Here is a 21,458-nt window from a genome sequence, read left to right as displayed (position 1 = left end):
CCCCAAGTCAGGGTTTCTTTGTGTAGCTCTGGCTGTCTGGACACTAGCTCTGTAGACTAGGCTGGCCTTAATAGAGATCCACCTGCCTCAGCCTCCCAAGGACTGGGATTAAAGGTATGTGGCACCTCACCTGGCTTCTCTATCTCTTCTAAACCAAAACCTAAAATCACAAGTGGAAGCCACTACAGACCAAGACATGGGATCAAGTCAGAACACTGGTTATCAATTACCTGTTATTTACACAGAGGGAGACACTGAAACTCATCACTACCCAGGGAAAGTTACCTTGTACACAGAACTACACATGGACTTAGTCACTAGAAAGGGAACAACATGAGACCTTAAGGCAGCATTGGCTGAGTCTTCTCTGGTAAAGAGTCACATACTTCAGTGACTAGTGAGAGACTTTAAAACAATGGTTTTAAGTAAATACTAAATAAAACAATGCTTTGAAAAAAATAACTAATTTAAGGATTGTGCAATATGAATGTGCATTGGGATTTAAATTTGGGACTAGCAAGCATACATAAGAACATAATGGTACAATTAAAGCAGTCTTTCCTGGAATAGAAAATAGAGTAGAAATTACTACTATTAATTAGCACTCTTTGGGCTCCTTTTTAAAAACATGTATTCACAGTAATTGCTAGAAAAGTCTGCTTTTTAAGTAACACATGGTCAGGTTGACTTTTATTGATGTGAAATGATTTTAAATGCATTAATAACGTACAATGATGCTCTGATCCAGTAACTATGTCCCTGTGTTGGGCTTGCTTTCCTGGCAGGCTGCCTAACTCAGTGTCGCTAGCATAGTGCCAGCCTACAGGATTCCCAGGGTCCTTAAAACGCCCTGGGGAGTGTTTTCCTTGCGGCTTACTCTGTTGATTCTCTAGTCAAGCATTGCTGCTAGCCTCACAGATCCCGGGACTCCTGCCAACACAACTGATGTAAAAAGCAGATTAAACAACAAAACAAACAAAAGGAAGTTTGAACAGCAAGTGTTCTCAAAGGAGAACTGGACAGACGCAGGCACTTCTGCTTCAGGAGGTTTTTACATCTGGGTCACAGAGGGCTTTCCAAGTCCACCCTCCGCTAACTAGAACTCCTCACGGTGCTTACCACCGGGTCCACTGCACATGGTGTCTCCGACACACCCTTTCAGAGAACTCATCTTTCTTTCACCAAACTGCCTCTAAGGACAGCACGGCTTTATCTTGGTGAGCATCCTGCTGCCCTGGCAGAGCATCTACCAACAAAGGGTGCTGAGTGCAAGCTTTCTCTACTATGTCTGCCTCTCCTGCTCTAGGTCCCTATGTGAGAAAAACAAACAAATAAACAAACAAAAGACCAAAAAACCCAACACAGTGTAAATAATTCTATACCATTCTAAAGCTACTGGGCCACTGGGATATTTTTAAGTAACTACTCAAAAGCATTTTTTTTCCTTTTCTTTTTTTGTTTTTCAAGAAAACCTGTGCTAAAAAGGCACTAGATAAAATGAATTTCTTCACTCTTGTATATAGTAATTTTATATTGTGTTATATTCTATGATTTAACAAGGTGTCACACATTTAGATAAAACATCCAAATTATTCAGTCCTCTCCTGTCATGTAAAAGTGAATCCCAAGTCTGAGGAATGGCTGGCTGTCGTAGTGGAGGCCAGCTGGATCATGGAGTGAAGACATCAGCCTCTGTGGCTTCAGAACCTGCTTGTTGACGCCTGGCCTTGGCCACTGAGTAAGCAGGACTGTGGCCTGGCCCTGAAGGCTCACTGGCAGCAGCTATGGGAGCCCAGTCGCCTGGAGACCTGAGTGAAGGAGACGAAGGTGAAGTTCTCACAGTTTTCCAGCTTGACTTTCCTGGCTAAATTTGGGACAATTCCCCGGAGAGACCGTAACCCCATTCTCTGTTCTTCGTACCACACGCTGCCCATATCTGTGGCCTCCTTCCGGGCTGTAAGGTAGAAGGGAGACTTGGCCTCCATTTGGGTGGGTGGCCGGTGGATATACATGTACTTGTAGAGGAGGCAGTAGGGACACTGCTTGTGTCCCCTGGAGTGCTCATGGTAGATTTTCCCATGGCACACCCTCGTCGAACCACTCCGGCTCTCCCGTTTGACACTGTCTGTCCGTGCAAAGTAGGGCTGGTTTTGTGGATCTTTGAGCAACTCGATGTCCCCGTACATCAGATCTGCATGCTCCTGCAGTGTCCTCATATTCAGATACTGGCTGTTGTACTTGACCACCGTGGACAGGAGAGTAATTGGGCTGTCATCCCCTAGACACCCTGCCTGCCACATCTCCTCCTCATCAGAAAGGGAGAAGTAGACGATATTGCGAGAACGGGCGCCTGACATCCCTGCCTTGTTCAGGACCCACAGCTTCTCCTTGAGTTTCTTGGTGGAAGAGCTGAAGGTGCTGCTGGTGATAGAGAAGCCCACGCCCGCATTCTTCAGGATGCGGTCCAGGCCGCGGCGGATGGCATGAAGTGAGGTAGCCAGGAAGTCTGAGCCGTCGCTCTTCTTGACAGTGACATAGAAGTTCTCAAGCAGCTCATTCAGCTTCACCGCAGGGATCTTAAAGGAGACAGACACTGAGGTCATACATCTGAGGACACCCGAACAGCCGGCCCTCTTTACCCCAATCCTCACCAGGGGCTACACTATGGAGAGGATAGTCTCTTGACCTCTAGAGGATCGAACCCTTCATGCAATATAGTCAAGCAGTGACTTTCAAACTGGATGATCTAGGCCTCATCAGTAACATACAACATACAGGTAGCCACAGTCTCAAAGTGCACAAGAAATGCTCATGGTGGACATGGCCCTCGAGTTCCCAGGGGTTTCAAGGAACAATGAATACACACCCCTTTCAAACCTGTCTCGAGTACATACATGCATACAGATTACGACTGTGACTGGCCTTTTGTAACACTGACCTTCCTCTCAGGAAGGTCCTTTCTTTCTGCTTGCAAACCATTTGCACTCCTCTCCTGTAGTAAAGCTCAGGCATCCTCTATAAAGGAATCTGTAACTTGACCTCTGAATCATGCCAGCACTGATGTCCTTGATACCTGCCCATGCTGTTTGGTACGCACTACTAAGCATGGGCTTCACGGGAAGAGAAACTTATACAGAAACGTCCTGCTCCATGATCTTCTCCTTGGATTTATCTGACTACATCCTAACATACCTCTAGCTTACTAGTCAATACGTTTTCAATATCAGGCTTCTGAGTTTGACTCATAAGAAATCTTTGTGTTCAAGATGGAAAAGCTGCTTTGGAGCTTGTTCACACAGAAAGCAAGTCTTACTTTGTGTTTTTTGTGTATCAACATTTGTGACTTACACACACACACACACTTTGTGAGGTGAGGTTTCTCTGTGTAGCGCTGGCTGTCCTAGAACTCGTTCTGTAGATCAGGTAGTCCTTGAACTCAGAGATCTGCCTGCTCTGCCTTCCCAGTGCTGGGATTAAAGGTGTGTGCCACCACCACCTGGCAAAAATAAATTTTTGAAAAAGTAATATCCATAAAAAATTCAATTTAAAAACAAAAATTGGCCGGGCAGTGGTGGTGCACACCTTTAATCCCAGCACTTGGGAGGCAGAGGCAGGCAGATTTCTGAGTTCAAGGCCAGCCTGGTCTACAAAGTGAGTTCCAGGACAGCCAGGGCTACACAGAGAAACCCTGTCTCAAAAAACCAAAAAAAAAAAAAAATTGACTAAACTACAATTAGATATAAATATACTCTTTTATTAATAATTAATATTATTTTATTAAATATACTCTGATAACATAAACTAGAATAATTTGTTAGAAAACTTTATTCTCAATAAGCAAATTGATTATATACCCCAAAAGCTAGAAAAGTAAATCAAATTCATAAATAGTAAAATGAGCCAATAAAAACAAAAGTCTAACTTAATAAAGGACGAAGGGGAAAACATCCACCTTTGAAAAGACCTATCAAGTTAACTGAGAAGAAGAGAAGAAGCAGAGAGGTGGACTTCAGAATATGAGGAACCAGAAGGGCAACATATGATGAGAGGAAAGAACACAAAAGACCCTCGCCCTTACCCTCACCCCCTACCTTTCCCCACCTGCACAATGTCCCCTGAAGCTTGGCAACTGCAAGATCCTGCTTGGCAACTGCAGATAGACTCAAAGCAGTGTACCATATCATCTGAAGAATAGCAGGGAGACCATAACTCAAGCAGTGTACCATATCTTCTGAAGAATAGCAGGTAGATCATAATTCAAGGCAGTGTACCGTATAGACCATGACATGTTTCAAGGCACAGGCCAAGAAGATTCTGTACTTTTCCACCACCTGGCCCCTCTTACTCCCTCCCCTTGTAAAACATGCTATAAAAAAGCATTTTATGTTAAAAAAAAATTAAAAAAAAAAGAGCACTGCATGCTTCGTGTGCATTAGCTTGACTATCTGTATCATCTGAATGATTTTAGTTTCAAAGTTTTGTTTAGTGTTCATGGGCGCGCGCGCACGCGCGTGTGTGTGTTATGCCTGCATGTATGTGGGCATACAAGCTGCTACCATTGTGTAATCTTACTCAGTCTTACTGTAGGGCTAGCAGTTAAACCAAATGCCTCCTATATGCTGGGCAAGCATTTGACTGCTCAGCTACCAATCCTTTTGGATTTAAACAGTTTAATCATATGGAAAAAAATCACAAAGGCTCTCCATTTTTATCTGACTCACATATAGAACATAAAAAGTTAAGACGTATGAATGTAACCCTACACACAGGCACCTTTCATGCTGCATGTAACTATGTTGGAAAAGGTATCTTCAGATTAACAGATCACCAAAAAAGCAACGCCTGGGCTGGGGAGATGGCTCAGCAGGGCAAAGTGGTCCTCACACAGGCCTGATGGCCTGCTAAGTCCCAGACTCATGCATGTGGTAGCATAGGTTGGGATGAAGCATCCCTCCAGTAAGATGGGAGGCAGAGACAGGAGAAGTGGCTGCAGTGCCCAGGCCGGCCAGCCCAGAGGACTGAGCCAGCAGAGATAAGAGACCCTGCCTCAGAAAAAAGGCAGAAGGTAAGAACTGACTTCCACAAGCTGCCCTTTGACCATCACATGTACACCATGGTACGTACATGTGCACACTCACACAGACAGCACAATAAACAAATACTAAAGAGTGTGTGCAAGCGAGTTCTGGGCAGTACAGTACAGTGTAAGATGCCAAGTGCCTGACTATTACATCACAGTCAAGATGACAGTAGAGTCACACTGCATCACAAGAGCCATTATCACAGTGTATGGATGACCCGTACATGCACAGACACTGACACGGGACGGAAAAAAACAGGTCTCTGAGAAATACTGGACAATTACTTTAAAGATGTGGTGTCTACTTTAAACTTTTTAGGACTGAATTTAAACTGATGTTGCAAGAAATCCATTTAATAAAAATAAAAGTATTTTGCAGGCAAGAACTATAAAAATAGGTCCACAATGAAAACTGGACTTCTCCTTATAAAATTAGAGGCATGATGGCATGCTGAACTAAAAAGGAAGGAAGGAAGGAAGGAAGGAAGGAAGGAAGGAAGGAAGGGAGGGAGGGAGGGAGGGAGGGAGGGAGGGAGGGAGGGAGGACATAAAAGGTTGTTTTCTGACAACTGGGTAGATCTGTTGGTTAGTACAACAGATTAGAGTAGTTGTGTACAAAGCATAAGATTAACTTTCTTTTTACTTATTTATTTTTGTTTTATGTGCACTGGTGTTTTGCCTGCATGCATGTCTGTGTGAGGGTGTCAGATCTTGGATTTACAGACAGCTGTGGGTGCTGGGAATAGAACCTGTGTGCTTGGGGAGAGCAGCCAGTGCCCCTGACTACCATCTCTGCAGCCCCAAGACCAGCTTCCTTATTAACAAGACTTTGTTAATTGGGATTCCTTTGGTTGTAGGAAAATAGTCAAACCTGACAAACCTGGGCCTCAAAGAATGCTACAGAATTAGGGGACTCCACAGCCACAAGATGTTCTCTCCCCAGCCCCAATCTCTTTTTCTCTGGCACAGGGAAACTAAAACCAAATGGAACTGTGCTCCACCCCGGTAGGATGAGGAAAAAGACGAGATGATAACACTGCGAGCTGGGACGTAAGGATGCTGGACACTCGCACGCCTTGACGGGAACGGAAAATGATGCAGTTGCTTTTGAAACCACCTGCTCCCTCAGTCTAAGCCATATACCCAAAAGGCCTGACAGCGTACGCCCAAACAACAAAAACCATGTATGAAGTTTTACTGTAGCGTTTTTCATAATGACCAAAGTGTGGAAAAAAACCTAAATGTCCACCAGTAGATAAGTATATAAACAAAATGAAGCACATACATCTGCATGGTATTTTCTTCAGCAATAAAAAGAAATCTTGAGACATTAGGCTAAACAAAGCTCACTTTTTCCCCTTCAGACACAGAGAACAAGTAAGTCTTAAAGAACAGTGACAATTCTACTAATCTGCAGAACCCAGAGAAAGCAGACTCATAGAGGCAGACGGCAGGACAGTAGTTGCCAGGGCTGGAGCAAAGAGGAAATGAGAGATGTATTATTTTATATTATCTGGTGAGTACAGAGTTTCCATTTGGAAGGATGAACAAATCCCAGGAATGAATAATTGTGATGAACACTGTGGGCACAATGAATGCTTCGAAGCTGCACACTTAAACACTGACCATCATGGCAAAGTATCTGAAGGGTGCAGCAGTGGCACTTCTATCTGTGAATAATCAAGAACATCTTACAGGAGTTGATGCCAGTTCAATGGGAGAGAATTATGCCTACTGCTGTAAACCCAGCTGTCAACCCATGGCCGGTGAGGTGCTAGACCCCAGAGAGAAGCCACTACTGTGACTTTACTAAACCAGTGTAATGTCTAACCACGGTCTACACACTTATCTTTATAGCCACAGGTAAACGTATCTCTCATCCCTTATCAAAACAACTTCTCTTTGCTGCAGACGAAGACCGTCACAGAAATCCACAAATAAAATGGAAGACCTACCTGTGGGGTCACCAGCCCCAAGCAACACATCTACAATACAATCTCTGCCCTTTAGGCTCTGGTAATATCATGGAAGAGGGCAAGGGAAGATTCTTAGAGCCAGAGGGCCCGGATGTGTGCTGTGAGATAAACAGTATCTTCTATATAGGACACTGAAGCTGTACCCATGAAATCTCAAAGAAATGGTCATCTGAAGGAGACCTCGTGGATGGAGGAATCCTACAAGGCCCCACCCACAGAAGAAGAGCTAGAGGCAACTAATGGCGGCAGAAAGAGGGACAGTCAGTCTGCTCCAGGGATGAGCTCCTAGGTAGGTCAGTCCTAAACACATCCACATAGAAGCAACACTAAATGAACTCAGCAGATCGTGTGTGTGTGTGTGTGTGTGTGTGTGTGTGTGTGTGTGTGTGTGTTAAAGAAAGGTACAGAGTTTGATTCCATTTTATGAGGCCAAATAGAATTTCCTAATATAGACACACAGAATGCACACACCCCACAAAACAACAATTAGAGAAGAGTCATGCATTTGAGATGGAGTTGCAGGGGATTAGAGGAATCACAGTGAGAGGGGGAGGTGGAAATGACAAAAGCATAATACTTATTTGTGAAATCTCAAAAAAAGTAGAAAAAATTTACATTAAAAATAGTTCAAGTGGCCGGGTGGTGGTGGCTCACGGCTTTAATCCCAGCACTTGGGAGGCAGAGGCAGGCGGATTTCTGAGTTCGAGGCCAGCCTGGTCTACAGAGTGAGTCCAGGACAGCCAGGGCTACACAGAGAAAACCTGTCTCAAAACACCAAACCAAACCAAAAAAAAAAAAAAAAAAAAGTTCAAGTATTTACTTTCATATTATGTATACTTTACCACAATTTTAAAAACTCAAATAAGTTACTGGATGTGGTGGCACATGTCTTTTATCCCAACACTAAGGAGGCAGCTCCTTCTGAACTCAAGGTCAGCCTGGTGTACATAGCAGGTAGCACAGGCCAGTCAGGGCTACACAGTAAGACCTTGTCAAAAAAAGAAAAGAAAAAACAAAGAAAACAGCAAAAACTTTCTCCAGGCGGTGCTGCGGTTAAGAACACTGAGATTACATGTATCACCACACACACCACAAACACAGGTAGCAGCTGTTAGTCACAGTCATCCTTACATGGCAGAAGCCAAGTTTATAAGCTGCTGCCAGCCTTTTCCTATATGACACAATAAGTTGACTCTCAATAGTTGAAACAGAATTACTTCTTGCAATGTCTTTTTAAGAGACTGGACACCTTGGTAATGGGAAATATTTGACAAGCAAACCAGTCTGGGCACAGGCCAGAATGAACCAGTTCTTCTATTGCAAGTAATACACTCTGTGTGGGTAGATGCTTCTGGAACTGCCTTATTGTGATTGTATTTTGAAGTGTGTAGTATTTTGTGGGAACCAAGAAAGAATCTTCTGTATCTCTGTGTGTGGGGTGCTCTCGATACTTAGATTAAGTCATTGTCGTGACACATTCATCAGCATACAGGCTACATCAGCTACGCAGGCTTCTTGGTATTGGGGACCCAGTCATGAACACGTGCAGCTCTCCCCTTAAAGGAGCTTTTGGACATCTGAGGCAGCAGCAGGCAATCCTCAAAGACCACTCCACTGGAAAGCACAGTGGCTAACATTCCTCCTCAGCTGGACTAAGAGACTCCGGGTAGGTGTTTCTAGGACTTTGTAGGTAGCACCAATCATGGGGTCCAGGACTGAATCAAAAAGGGGACAGGCGGGTGGAGGATGGAGTTCAATAGGTCAACTGCTTACCCAGCATGCAGAAGCTCTGGGTTCTGACCCCAGCACCGCATATACCAGAAGTAGTGGCACATGTCTGTGATGCCAGCACTCAGGAAGTGAAGGCAGGGGCTCAGAAATAGGGAAAAAAAAAGAGGGGGAGGGGACTCCTCTGCCCTGAATCCCTCCTTGTAAATGAGAAACTTCTCACCCTGATGCCATTTCTTACTGTTTCCTACATCAAGTGGCATCTTGTGTAGGATTTGGTCATGGCGATGAGAAACATGACTAACACAGAACCGTAATGCAAATGCAAAGGTCACGGGAGCCAGGCGATGGGGGCATGGAGTTTAGGAATGGTAGAGACAGAACTTGGGCTCATTCTGTGAGACCACATACAATGTTTCCAAATACACTCACTGAAGAAAAGGCATTTTAGGTAGAAGAGAAGCAAGTTTGCCTGTGAGACATGACACAGGAAAGGGCTGCAGCTGTGTCCCTGAACCCGAGCAGTACAGCACCGGGAGTCAACCCACAGGTCTATAGTTGGAATTGATATCAAGGGCAAAGGAAGCTCTAGAAGGTGGTTCCTCCCCACCCCCACCCCCCGGCCCCACTCGCTCCGGCCCAAAGGTTTTTTACTTATTTATTATATGTAAGTACACTGTTGTTGTCTTCAGACACCGTAAGAGGGCATCAGATCTCATTATGGGTGGTTGTGAGCCACCATGTGGTTGCTGGGATCCGAACTCATGACCTTCGGAAGAGTAGTCAGTGCTCTCAACCGCTGAGACATCTTACCAGCCTGAAGGTGGTTTTTCTTGCTGTTGTTTCTTTTGAATAATTCTAGAAATTGGTTCATCTTATCTATGTTCCCCCATCATGTGGTCGTTCACAGAATCCTTTTTGGTTTTTGGTAAGGTTAGTAATAATATGCCCCTTGTTACTGCTTTTGGCATTTTATGCTCTTTTATATTCTCTAATCTTAATCCCTTTTCTTTTCTTCCCTTAAAAAAAGAACATGAGATAGTGTGTCACTATAAACTCCAGGCTGTCCTTGAACTTGAAATCATCCCACCTCTGCCTCCACAGTATGGCAGCAGCAAGGCACAGGCCACCACACCCAGCTTTCCCCACTTTTCAGACATAATCTTACTGTATGCTACATTCCAGGAAGTCTTCCGGTCTTGCTTACAATTTATTATCTTGCTATCTGAGTCTAAAACTGTTTGTTGTTTTTAAAAAATTTGTTTAGTTTCTCTGGGATAGAGTGTTTGAAGCAGGCCTGGGAAGTCTGGAACATACTACGTGGCTGAGGCTGACCCTGACCTTCTGCCTCTATCTCCCAAGTGCTGAAATACACGTGTGCCACCAGGCTCAGCCCAGGCCTGCTTTTTAAGCTATTTCAACATCGTATCTGTTGACTGATTTATAGCTTTTATATTTGTATTTTATTTCATAACATATGAATTTAAAGTTAACCTATATTTTTCCTATAAATACTGCTTTTGCTGCATTTTTTACACCTCGGTATTTGATTTTTAATATGTATACCTTCATGTGTGAGGGGGGAAGGGAAAAGGGGGAAGGGGGAAGAGGGGGGACAAGGGGGTAGGGTTGAGACAGGGTTTCTGTGTGTTGTCCTGGCCCTCTTGGAATTCCTTGGTAGACCAGACTGGCCTCAAACTCAGAGATCCATCTGCGTCTTCCTCCTGAGTGCTGTAATCAAAGGTATGTGCCACCACTACCTGGCTTATTATTTAACTTATTATAAGAATTTTTGGGAGCAGGCTCAGGATTAATGCATCATTCCATGAACATTTAAATGTCAGAATGAGCACTGTGAGTCACTGGTCAGCACAGTCCCAGGTCCAGAGGCAACACGGCCATGGGCAGCGTCCTTTGGTGCCTGTTATAATGTGATAAGGACATACAGCTGAAGACACCACATACCTTAGTTGCCAGATACAAAGAAGGAAGTTTAAGACTGACCAGAAAACCTCTTCCCTGCTGCCTAGTTTTCATAGTGTCAGAAGGTTCTATACAGCCTACGGGGGGAGAAAAGACATCAGTGGTGTTATGTATAAAATCCTCAAATAATAAAAGCTATTTTTGTTTTGTTTTTGTTTTTCAAGACAGAGTTTCTCTGTATAGCCCTGGCTGTCCTGGAACTTACTCTGTAGACCAGGCTGGCCTCGAACTCAGAAATCCGCCTGCCTCTGCCTCCCAAGTGCTGGGATTAAAGGCTTGTGACACCACCACCCAGCAAAAATGTACCTGGAGAGTTAGGTATTTCTTTTTTTGTTGTTGTTTTTGTTTGTTTGTTTTTGTTTTTTGAGACAGGGTTTCTCTGTATAGCCCTGGCTGTCCTGGAACTCACTCTGTAGACCAGGCTGGCCTCAAACTCAGAAATCCACCTGCCTCTGCCTCCCAAGTGCTGGGATTAAAGGCGTGCGCCACCACCGCCCAGCTATGAACTCTTCTCAAAATTAAGTCTTCTCAAGACTTGTAATTTTTCACATGTAAATCAGGAGTAACCTCAAAGCTCAGAGTTTGCTGAAAATTCAAGTAGATGCTTAACTGATTTATATTCCTTCTCAGTGAGCCTGTGGGCGACAGACTCAGAAAACACTGCGAGTCCAAGTGACCATACTCAGCTCTCTTCATAGTCTCCAGCCACAGGCTCACCCTGACTGAACATTAGCCATACGTTCGAGAGATGCAATTAAACTGCTTACATACCGTGAGCTGATTCCTTTTATTTAGAACAGAGTTTTCCCTCACATAATATATCTGATCATGATTTCCCCTCTCTACTCCTCTCAATTCTTCCCCACCTCCCCTCCCATCCAGACCCACCTGCTTTCTGTCTCCTTAGAAAACAAACAGGTTTCCAAGGGCTAATAATAAAATATAATATAATAAAACAAAAAGTAGCACATTGGAGTTGGACAAGACAAACAGAAGGAAAAGAGCCCAGGAGAAGGCACAAGAATCAGAGACCCACTCACTTGCACACTCAGGAATCCCATCAAACACAAAACTGGAAGTCATAACATATATGCAGGGCACCTGGTTCAGACCTGTGCGTGCTGCCACAGTCTTTGTGTGAGCTTTGCTCATGTTGATTTAGAGGCCTTGCTTTCTTGATGTTCTCCACCCCCTTTGGCTCTTACACTCTTTCAGCATCTTCTGCAGGGTTCTCTGATCTCTGAGAGGAGAGATTTGATGGAGACGTCCCTAGGGCTGAGTGTTCCAAGGTCTCTTACTCTCTGCATAATGCCTGGGTGTAGGTCTCTGTATTTATTCCCATCTGCTGTAGGAGAAAGCCTCTTGGCAGATGGTTGAGCAAGGCAGTTATCTCTGTGTATAGCAGAATATCATTAGGGATCATTTTATTGATACCTTTGTTGTTGTTTTTTTTTTTTTTTCAGAACAGGAGTATTTGGCCTTACCCTAGGTCCCTGGGCTATCTAGTCTCTGATTCTTGGTCATCTCAGCAGTGTCAGTAAGGGTTCCATCTTGTGGAGTGGGCCTTATGTCAAATCAGATAGTGGATGGTCACTTTCACAAACTTTGAACCATCGTTGCACTAGCATGCAGGCAGGACACCATTATGGATTAAGGGGTTTGTGACTAGTTTGGTGTGTGTGTGTATGTGTGTGTGTGTATGTACTAGGTCAACTTCTCCATGTTCATGTTCAATGAGTTGTGTAGGTGTTGTCTTCAGTAATGAGGCTTTGCTGACAGTGGAGAACAACCTATAGTCTTGGCTACAGCTTGGGTTGTTTCAGGACAAAAATTCAATTAGATGTAAACCATTTCAGTACTAGAGGCTTCATTTGGTGACAAGAGATGTCCAGCAGGGGCCCTGTCTCCCTCATTTGGTGACTTCATTTAGATTGCCTTCATATATGTAGAAGTATTTTAGGGGGCGCCTACTGTATTAGGTTTCCATACTACCCCTCAAATGGTCCTTAATTTTAGCTGTCTCTTCCTGTACTCCCTCCCTCATCCATTTCTCTCAAATTTCCCGACTTAGCAGCATACAGGTTTTTAATATACGTACTTATGGATTCTCTGGATTTCCTTGGTATCAGCTGTTATACCCCTCTTTTCATTTCTAATTTTATTAGGATATTCTCTCTCCATCTTTTAGTTAATTTGGATAAAAGTTTGCCAATCTTGTTTTCTCAAATGATCAATTCTTTGCCTCGTTGATTCTTTTTATTTGTTTTTCGTTTATTGATTTCAGCCCTGAGTTTCATTATTTCTTGCCTTCTACTTTTTTTTTTTTTTCGAGACAGGGTTTCTCTGGGTAGCCCTGGCTGTCCTGGAACTCACTCTGTAGACCAGGCTGGCCTCGAACTCAGAAATCCACCTGCCTCTGCCTCCCAAGTGCTGGGATTATAGGTGTGCGCCACCACCACCTGGCTTGCCATCTACTATTTTTGGGTGTGATTTCTTCATTTTGTTCTAGAGCTTTCAGTTGTGCTGTCAGGTTAGTAGTATGAGATCTCTCCTTACTGTTGGCACCTCGTGCCTGAACTTGCCTCTTGGAACCACTTCCACTGTGTCCCCTAAGTTTGGGTGTGGTGTGTATTCGCTTTCATTCAATTCTAGAAACTAATTTCCTTCTTGATTTCTGTCTTGGCCCGGTTTTCATTCAGTAGCGAGTTGTTTGGTTCCTATGCGTTTGTAAGCTATCTGCTGTCTCTGCTGTGGGTGATACCCAGCTTTTGTAAGTGGTGGCCAGATAGGATGCAGGGTATTGTTTCCATTGCCTTGTATTTGTTGAGAATTGCTTTGTGTCTGAGTATGTGGTCAGTTTTGGAGAAAGTTATGTGTGGAACTGAAAAGAAGGCATATTCTTTTGTGTTTGGGTGAAATGTTCTGTAAATACCTGTTAGTCCATTTGCTTTATAACAACAGTTAGCTCCAGCATTTCTTTGTGTTTGTCTGGATGAAGTATCTAATGTATGAGGGTCAGTATGTGATTTAAGCTATAGTAGTATTTCTTGTACAAACTTGATTGCCCTTCTGTTTGGGGCATAGATGTTATGCCCCATTGTAATGTCTTGGTGTCTCTTGCTGGATATTTTTATTTGATGAGTATGTAGAGTCCTTCCCTATCTCTGTTGATTAGTATTGGTTTGAAGTCTATTCTGTCAGATGTTAAAATGGCTACATCCTATTGCTTCTTAGGCCCATTTGCTTAGAATATCTTTTTCCATCCTTTTATCTTGAAGTGATGTCTATCCTTCATATTAAGGTGTGTTTCTTGGATGCAACAGAAGAATAGGCCCTGGTTTCACATCATTTCAGTTAGTCTGTGTCTTTTTACTGGGGGGTTAAAACCATCAATGTTGAGAGATATCAATAACCAATGACTGTTGTTTCCTGTTACTTTGTTGTTGTTGTTATTGTTGTTATTGTTAGTGGTGGTGGTGGTGGTGGTGGTGGTGTGTGTGTGTGTGTATGTGTGTGTATATGTGTGTACACTTCCCCTCTTTTTATTTACAGGTGTGGGATTATTTATTCCTTGTTTTTTCTTGGGTGTAGTTACCTTTATAGGTTAGAGTCTTCCTTCTAGCACCTTCTGTAGGGCTGGATCCTTAGACAGATATTGCTAAAGTTTGTTTTTTATCATAGACTGCTGTTTTATCCATCTATTGTGATTGAAAAGTTTGCTGGGTATGTGGTCTCTTAGACTCTGTAGAACATCTGCCCAGGCCTGGAGAAGTCAGGTGTAACTCTAAGAATCTGCCTTTATATATTCCTTCTTGTGTCTCCCTTGGAGCTCCTACTACTCTCTGTCCTGTACCTTTAGTGATTTGATTGTTAATGTGCTGATAGGATCCTCTTCTCTGGTCCAATCTATCTGGTGTTCTCTATGCTCCTTGTACCATGATAAGCATCTCCTTCTTTAGGCTAGGCAAACTTTCTTTTTGGATTTTGTTGAAAATACTTTCTGTGCCTTTAACCTGGGAATCTTCTCCTTCCTTTATTCCTATTATTCTTATATTTGGTCTTTTCAAAGTGTCCCAGATTTCCTGGATGCTTTGTGAAAGTTTTTTAGAAGTAACTTTTTTTTTTTTTTTTTTTTTTTGCAGCATGGGGTGTCCATTTCTTCTATTTTGCCTTCAATGCCTGAGACTCTCTTCCATCTCTTGTATTCTGCTGACGAGGCTTGCCTCTGATGTTATTGTTCTAGTCTCTGAGTTTTTCACTTGTAGATTTCCCTTGGTTTGGGTTTTCTTTATTGATTCTATTTCCACTTTCAGGTCTTGAACTGTTTGATTCATTTCCCTCCACTGTTTGTGCTTTCATTGATTTCTTTAAGGGAATTATTAATTTCCTCTTTAAGGAGCTCTACCATATTTTTAAAGACTATTTTACAGTCTTTTTTGTGCTTCAGCTATGTTGCAGTACTCAGGGCACGCTGTGATAGGACTGATGGGCTATAGTAGAGACATGCTGTCCTGGCTGCTATGTGTTTTTACGCTGGTGTCTAGGCATCTGGGATTAAGAAGATTATAATTCTAGGTGCTGGTGTCTGGTCTTGTTTTTGTGGGGTGGTTGTTTTGTTCCTTAGTTTCTGTTGCCCTAACATGGTTCTCAAGAGAGTGTGGTGGCTGTGTGTTGTCTGGTAGAAAATCCTTCAGGGATCCCGATAGGTGTGGCCACTGGGTTTCCAGGTAAAATCTGTTTCTGGATATTGGGAGCTGACACTTAGGAATGGAGATGGCTGGGGGAAAGGATGAGGGGGTCCACAGGAGGTAGGAAAATGGGGTTCAATCAGGATCTGCTTAGTCCCCGGGGAATGGGATCAGGGAGTGAGGCTAAGCCACTGCTTCAGAGCTGGGGCTGATACTTAAGAGAATGGACCTGGAGGAGGGGAGGGAGAGGTGAAGATCTACAGCTCCCCTGCTCAGAGTGGCTGTGGGTTCCCCAGGAGTGTCTGCTGAAGTTGGGGGTTGGGATAAAGCAATGGGGGGGTGAGGGAGGCTGGGGTGGGGGAAGATCTGTGTGAACCACTAGAGATGAGGGGAGGGCGGAAGGAAGGCTACAACAGGTGGTCTCCTGCAGACCTGGGGCTGAGACTAGGGACTTGCACTAGGGAGGAGCAGGGAGAGAGGTGAAGATCTGCAGGTAGCTTCCCCAGCAGGAGTCACATTCTACAAATTCTAAACTGTGATGTAATTTTCATTTGGTTCATGATATATTATAATTTCCTTTGTGGTTTTTTTCTTGATCTGCAAGTCATTTTATAACTCCCCAGAATCAGGGTCTTTTTAGTTAGTGATCTGGAACTAACGTGCTTTAATTCTGTTACAGATAGGGACACACTAAAATGTCAACATACTAATCAAGAGTCTGTCACCGAGAACTTCTTTCTTGGATGAGGAGACTTCCTCTACTGCCATGGCTGTTGATGTCTTTGCAGTTATTATATACAGTGCACTCCCCACTTCTCGGTTGGTTGGTTTTTGAGACAAAGTTTCTCTGTGTAACAACCCTGGCTGTTCTGGAACTCACTCTGTAGACCAGACTGGAGATCCAACTGCCTCTGCCTCCCGAGTGCTGGGATTAAAGGTGTGTGATATCTCTGCCTGGCTAGTTTTTTCCCCCAGAGAGAAAGAAGAGGAGGCAGGGAGAAAGGTAGAATGAGGAGAGTGGGGAGGAAGGGAGGAGGGTAGGGAGGAAGAACAAGACAGGAGGAGAGCAGAGAGGAGAGGCAGTGTAATATTTTAGGTGGGAGGTTTCTTTCAGCTAGTTATGAATTTTATCTCTTTTCTGTCTTGCAGACTTGCTAATGCAGAGCTGGTTTTGCCCAGTTTCTTCTTTTCTGGATCAATTCACTACTTATTGTTCCGTTTTATCTTGTTACTGCTTTGTTTAGAAAGTCAATGAGATTCCATAGGAAGATTTAAAGCACCTCGTATTTCCCTAGTAGCCTTCTCCCCAGTACTTCCCTCCCCTTTGTGATGGACCACATTCCCAGATGGCCTCTCCCTTTTGGATGGAGGCCAAATGTCTCTCCATGTGTGGGTCTGCTGCTGCTGAATTTCCTCATCTCTGAATGTCTCAAAAGTCATTAATGCATCTTCTGAAAGGTATCCTCACTGTGGATTCTGAAATTATTTTCCTTTCAATAATGAAGACATTTGTCCCAATATCTTTTCAGCTGCCTGGTTTCTAATAAGAATCTTTCAGTCTTACTTTTGACTCTGTAGGTAACCTCTCCTTTTGTTCTAGCTGTTCTTAAGTTTCTTTTTATTGCTAGGTAAGAACATGGTTATGATATATCTGTACAGCTTCTTCTCTTCTATTTCTTTTTGAGATTCCTTTAAATATTTATTTTCAGTTATGTGTCTCTGTGTGGATATAGTCAAGTGAGTGCAGCTGTCTGCAGAATCCAGAAGAGTGGATTGATCCTAGAATTGGAGTTACAACTTACAAGTATGTTACCCAATTATGTGTGCTGGGAACTGGACTCAGGTCCTTTGCAAGTGTAGTGCCTGCTATTAACCTCTGAGCCACCTCTACAGCACCCCCCCCACTTGTTTATTATCTTTGTTTTTAGAAACTGAGTCTTGAAATGTAGCTCATCCTGACTCCCTGAGGTCTAGAGGTGACTGCCACCTGCATAGACTTGATTCTCTATTTAAGGGATATAGTTCCTAGGTTTTTGTGTGTTTGGTAATTTTTCATTAAATGCCAGACACTATGAACTTTGGCATTTATTTTATGTGTATAGATGTTTTTGCCTGCATGTATGTTTATGCACCACTTGTACATGTGGTGCCTGTGGAAGCCAGAAGAGGGCGCCAGATCCTCTGGCACTGGAGTTACAGATGGTTTTTTGCTGGGAACTATAAACTCAGGTCCTCAGCAAGAGTGTCAGATACTCTTACTGGTACGCCACCCTCTAACCCTGGAACTGATTCTTGAAACAAGTACCTACTTAGTTGATCTTAATTTGTCAAAACCCCTAGGTGCCTACATTTTGGATGTTTCCCTGAAAAAAATCATTAACATATGACTCTGGTGGCAGCCAGAGCCTACTGTTTACCATGCAACCAATCACTCCTCCTGTCTCTGATGTGTGTGTATGTGTTTGTGTGTGTACATATATATGAGGTAGTGCATGCATGTGGAGGCCATAGGAAGACAGTAGACATCTTCCTGAATTATGCCTCCATCTTACTTTTTGAAGCAGGGTCTCTCATTGAACTTGGAGCTCACTGATTCAACTCAATGAATGGCCACTGAGCTCTGGACATCCACCAGGCCAGCTTTTTTCTGTGTGGACGCTGGGGATCTCAAGTCAGGTCTTCATGCTTTCATAGTGAACACTCTTTTTTTTTTAATTTATTTTATATGTATATGATGAGTGCTCTATCGGAATGTACACCTGTATGCTAGAAGAGGGTATCAGACTCCATTATAGATGGTTGTGAGCCACCACGTAGATGCTGGGAATTGAACTCAGTACTTTTGGAAGAACAGCCGTTACCGGCTGAGCCACCTCTCAGCCCCCCAATGGTGAACACTCTTAACGAATGAGCCATCTCACCAGCCCCCAGCCTAGAACTGTTTTAGGAACCCAAAGGTTCCTCCCCTAGCCAAAGGTCCTGCAGTCACCTGCCGTCTCTCCTTGATGTTATCAGCTGTGAGGAGAAGGAACCCTGCTCACTGGTCAGTTTCACCTCCCTTCCTTCCTTTTGGCCCCGCCCCCAGGATGCTTCCTATCTTCATGTGTAACAGAGAAGCCTCTCGCATCCTCTCGAACCACCGAATGCACCATGCCGCCAAAAGGAGAAACCCAGGTTTTCCATTTCAGCTTTAGTGATTCTCTAAGTACATCACCCAAACTCTGAAATCTTACATGCTGCCAGGCTTCAACTAATGGCCTCTTGTGTGAGACCTTCAGATCTATGCTTCCAGCTCATCATCTCCACTGTTTTAAACCTCACAGTCCCAACTACTTAATGGCTCTATCCCTGGCTTAGAGGAACTGCATCTGAGGCAGAACAGTGTCTTTCTATTCAACCTCTCCATGGTTTCAATCTTCCCCTTCTATTCACAGTTCTCAAATACTTGACATTGGAAGAGCTTGTCACAGTTCATTTTACAAAGTGATTGGGGACCAAGGATACTAGATAACTATTTAGTTTATGACTTCCAATTATTCTCTCTAAGTATCATTTTTATTATGGTCCTCTCTGCCTGACCCTAGAAACTTAGAGCTCTTGCCATCGGGTGCTGCAGTACGGAAAACCAAGGGACTTCAGTGATCTCCCAGTGCTTTCAAGACTCCGAGCTTGGCGGCAGCAGCGGCGGCGGTGGTGGTGGTAGTGGTTAACATATGCCTTTAACCCCAGCACTTGGGAGGCAGAGTCAGGCAGATCTCTGTGAGTTTAAGGCCAGCCTGGTCTACAGAGTGAGTTCCAGGATAGCCAGGGCTATACAGAGAAACCCTGTCTCAAAAAATCCAAAACAAAGACCCCAAGCTTGTTGCTCGAAGTCCTCCATGTCCGTGCTTCAGTCTAGCTGGACTACAGCAAGTGGCTCCGCCCCCATTCTCTTTCTGACATAACCTGTTCTTCTGACCTCCCGCCTTCTAATGCTACCAACTCCAATGTCTTCCTGGAAACTCGGCTGGGCTTACTCTCCTGAATATTTTAGCAGACGTACATTCATTAAAACTCTTTAAATTCCACTTGGTTCTGAGGATAGTTTTCTTTGTATTTCACGTTCCTTCACTTAGGGTCCCCAAAGTAGCTAGAACAGTGGCAGCACCTGGAAGCTCAGTGCAGCCAAAAGAATCAGCAAACTCCCGCGTCCCTTACCTTGGTGATGTCCGTGTGGTCTTTGAGCCCGTTGGTCATGCACCAGTAGCGCCACACATTTAGGGCGTACCTCGTGGCTTTGGTGGTGTTTGGGCTCACTGCACTGGTACACAGACCATTCAAGTCATCATTAACATTAAATACAGGAAATTTGTTGAGCTTAGTAGAATACGCTAGAAATAAAAACAATAGAGACATTAATGTGCTGTCCCCTTCTTCAGTGAGTTTCATCCTGGGGTGATATTCAATAACAACTCCAAAAAGACAGTAAAGAAATGAAATTTCTAGCCATTTCTAGTGGTGGGACACACCTCTAATTCCAGCACTCAGGAGGCAAGCAGCTCTCTATGCCCACAAGGACAGCCTGGTCTACACAGTGAATTCCAGGACAGCCAGGGCTACACAGCGAGATCCTGTCTCCAAAACCTACTTATATGTATGAGAATTTATGCCTTGTATCTAACTAACCCTGATCATTTTGCCATGTGCACTGGCTAACACACTTACAAACATTTCAATAACAGGATGGAATTAATACTAGAACGTTCTAAACTTATCACTAGAAAAAAATAGCATTTCCTCTAACAGTAGCAAAAGATGAGAAGAAAGGAAGTAAGGAAGATTTTTAAAAAAAGATGGAAGGGAGGAAGACTGAATGAATCTTCAGTACACGAAGAATATTCTTCCTTTTTTTTAACACAGCTTTGAGTTACTCGGTGCCATCAGGAGCAGCCTTGAACTAAGTGGAGCTAGCATATTCCTCTCAATCTCTTCCCGCAAGTAATGCCCTTTCCTTACACTCTAGAGGATGGTAAAACCGAGCGTCCTTCTGCAGAATGTATATTCAAACACAGTCAGGCTAGGTCCCGGGAGGCAGCAGAATGACAAAGCTAGTGCAGTCTTTGAGTTGGCTCGCCCTACCTAACCCACCTTGGTTTTCATGGCTCCTATGGAGGCTCTCCTCTGGACCAAACTCCCAGCATCCTGGGACCCAGAATCTTATGTCACCCAGGAACATCACACACACGCATGCATGCTTTCATCTGTGTGTGTGTCACACAATCAATACTCTTAGAAATTATTTATTTTAATGTGTATGGATGTTTGTCTTTGCACTACATGCATGCCTAGTACCCGTGAAGGTCAGAAGAGGGACTGGATTCCCTGGGACTGGAGTTACAGGTGATTGTAAACTACGATATGAGTGCTGGGAATCGAACCTGGATCCTAAAGAAGAGCCAGAACTCCTGACCACTGAGCCATCTCTCTAGTCCCTCAACACACTCATCAATTTCAACCTTTCTTCTAGAACCTGTCTGCAGAACCTCCCTTTTCCATGTTTCCACATCTGCCTTCTCTTTCCTTAGGCATATGCTCTGATGGTGATGGTCTTTATGCTCCTCAAAAACCTGACATCACTTTTGATAACTTGATCCTGCCCACAACCATGGAACACACAAACTGCTCCACCATCCAGGTATTGAGAGGAACGAGCAACACTGAGCACACAAGAGCACGGGCTGAAGCACCACAGAGCGATGCTCCTCTCACCACTTCCAAAATTTGCAGGACTTTCTTGACATTAATAAGATTAACATCAACGGAAGCCTACAGTGTGCTGATTTTTAAAGCTGCTGTGTAATCTGTGAACAAGTACATGCTTAGACCTGTTTACAGACAAGGAAAGAGCACCAGAGATCTCGGCAGCTCTGTACACTCAGGTGTATAGCACAGAGCCACCACTGTGCAAGAAGTGTGCTGCTGAAGCCATGAGGTAGGCACTGGTAGATCCAGGATCTATACTCG

General features: G+C 43.8%; 1 protein-coding gene across 2 annotated transcripts in view; it reads right to left on the bottom strand.

The window, feature by feature from the left end:
- Window positions 1-1,518: 1,518 nt before the first annotated feature.
- Window positions 1,519-21,458, bottom strand: part of Kiaa1958 (KIAA1958 ortholog) — a 139,643-nt gene continuing 119,703 nt past the window's right edge. For both annotated transcript variants that reach the window (XM_028779949.1, XM_028779948.1), the window contains 2 exons: window positions 19,653-19,825; window positions 1,519-2,576 (listed from right to left, as the gene is read on the bottom strand). In XM_028779949.1, the coding sequence (XP_028635782.1) occupies window positions 1,770-2,576; window positions 19,653-19,825 (980 nt within the window). In that variant the 3' untranslated portion in view covers window positions 1,519-1,769. The remainder of the gene's footprint in view (window positions 2,577-19,652; window positions 19,826-21,458) is intronic.

This window comes from Grammomys surdaster, unplaced genomic scaffold (assembly GCF_004785775.1).
Source record: "Grammomys surdaster isolate TR1022 unplaced genomic scaffold, NIH_TR_1.0 363, whole genome shotgun sequence".
In the NCBI taxonomy this organism is placed as follows: domain Eukaryota; kingdom Metazoa; phylum Chordata; class Mammalia; order Rodentia; family Muridae; genus Grammomys; species Grammomys surdaster.
The sequence above is the reverse complement of the archived record's forward strand: the minus strand, read 5'-3'. Positions and strand labels throughout refer to the sequence as shown.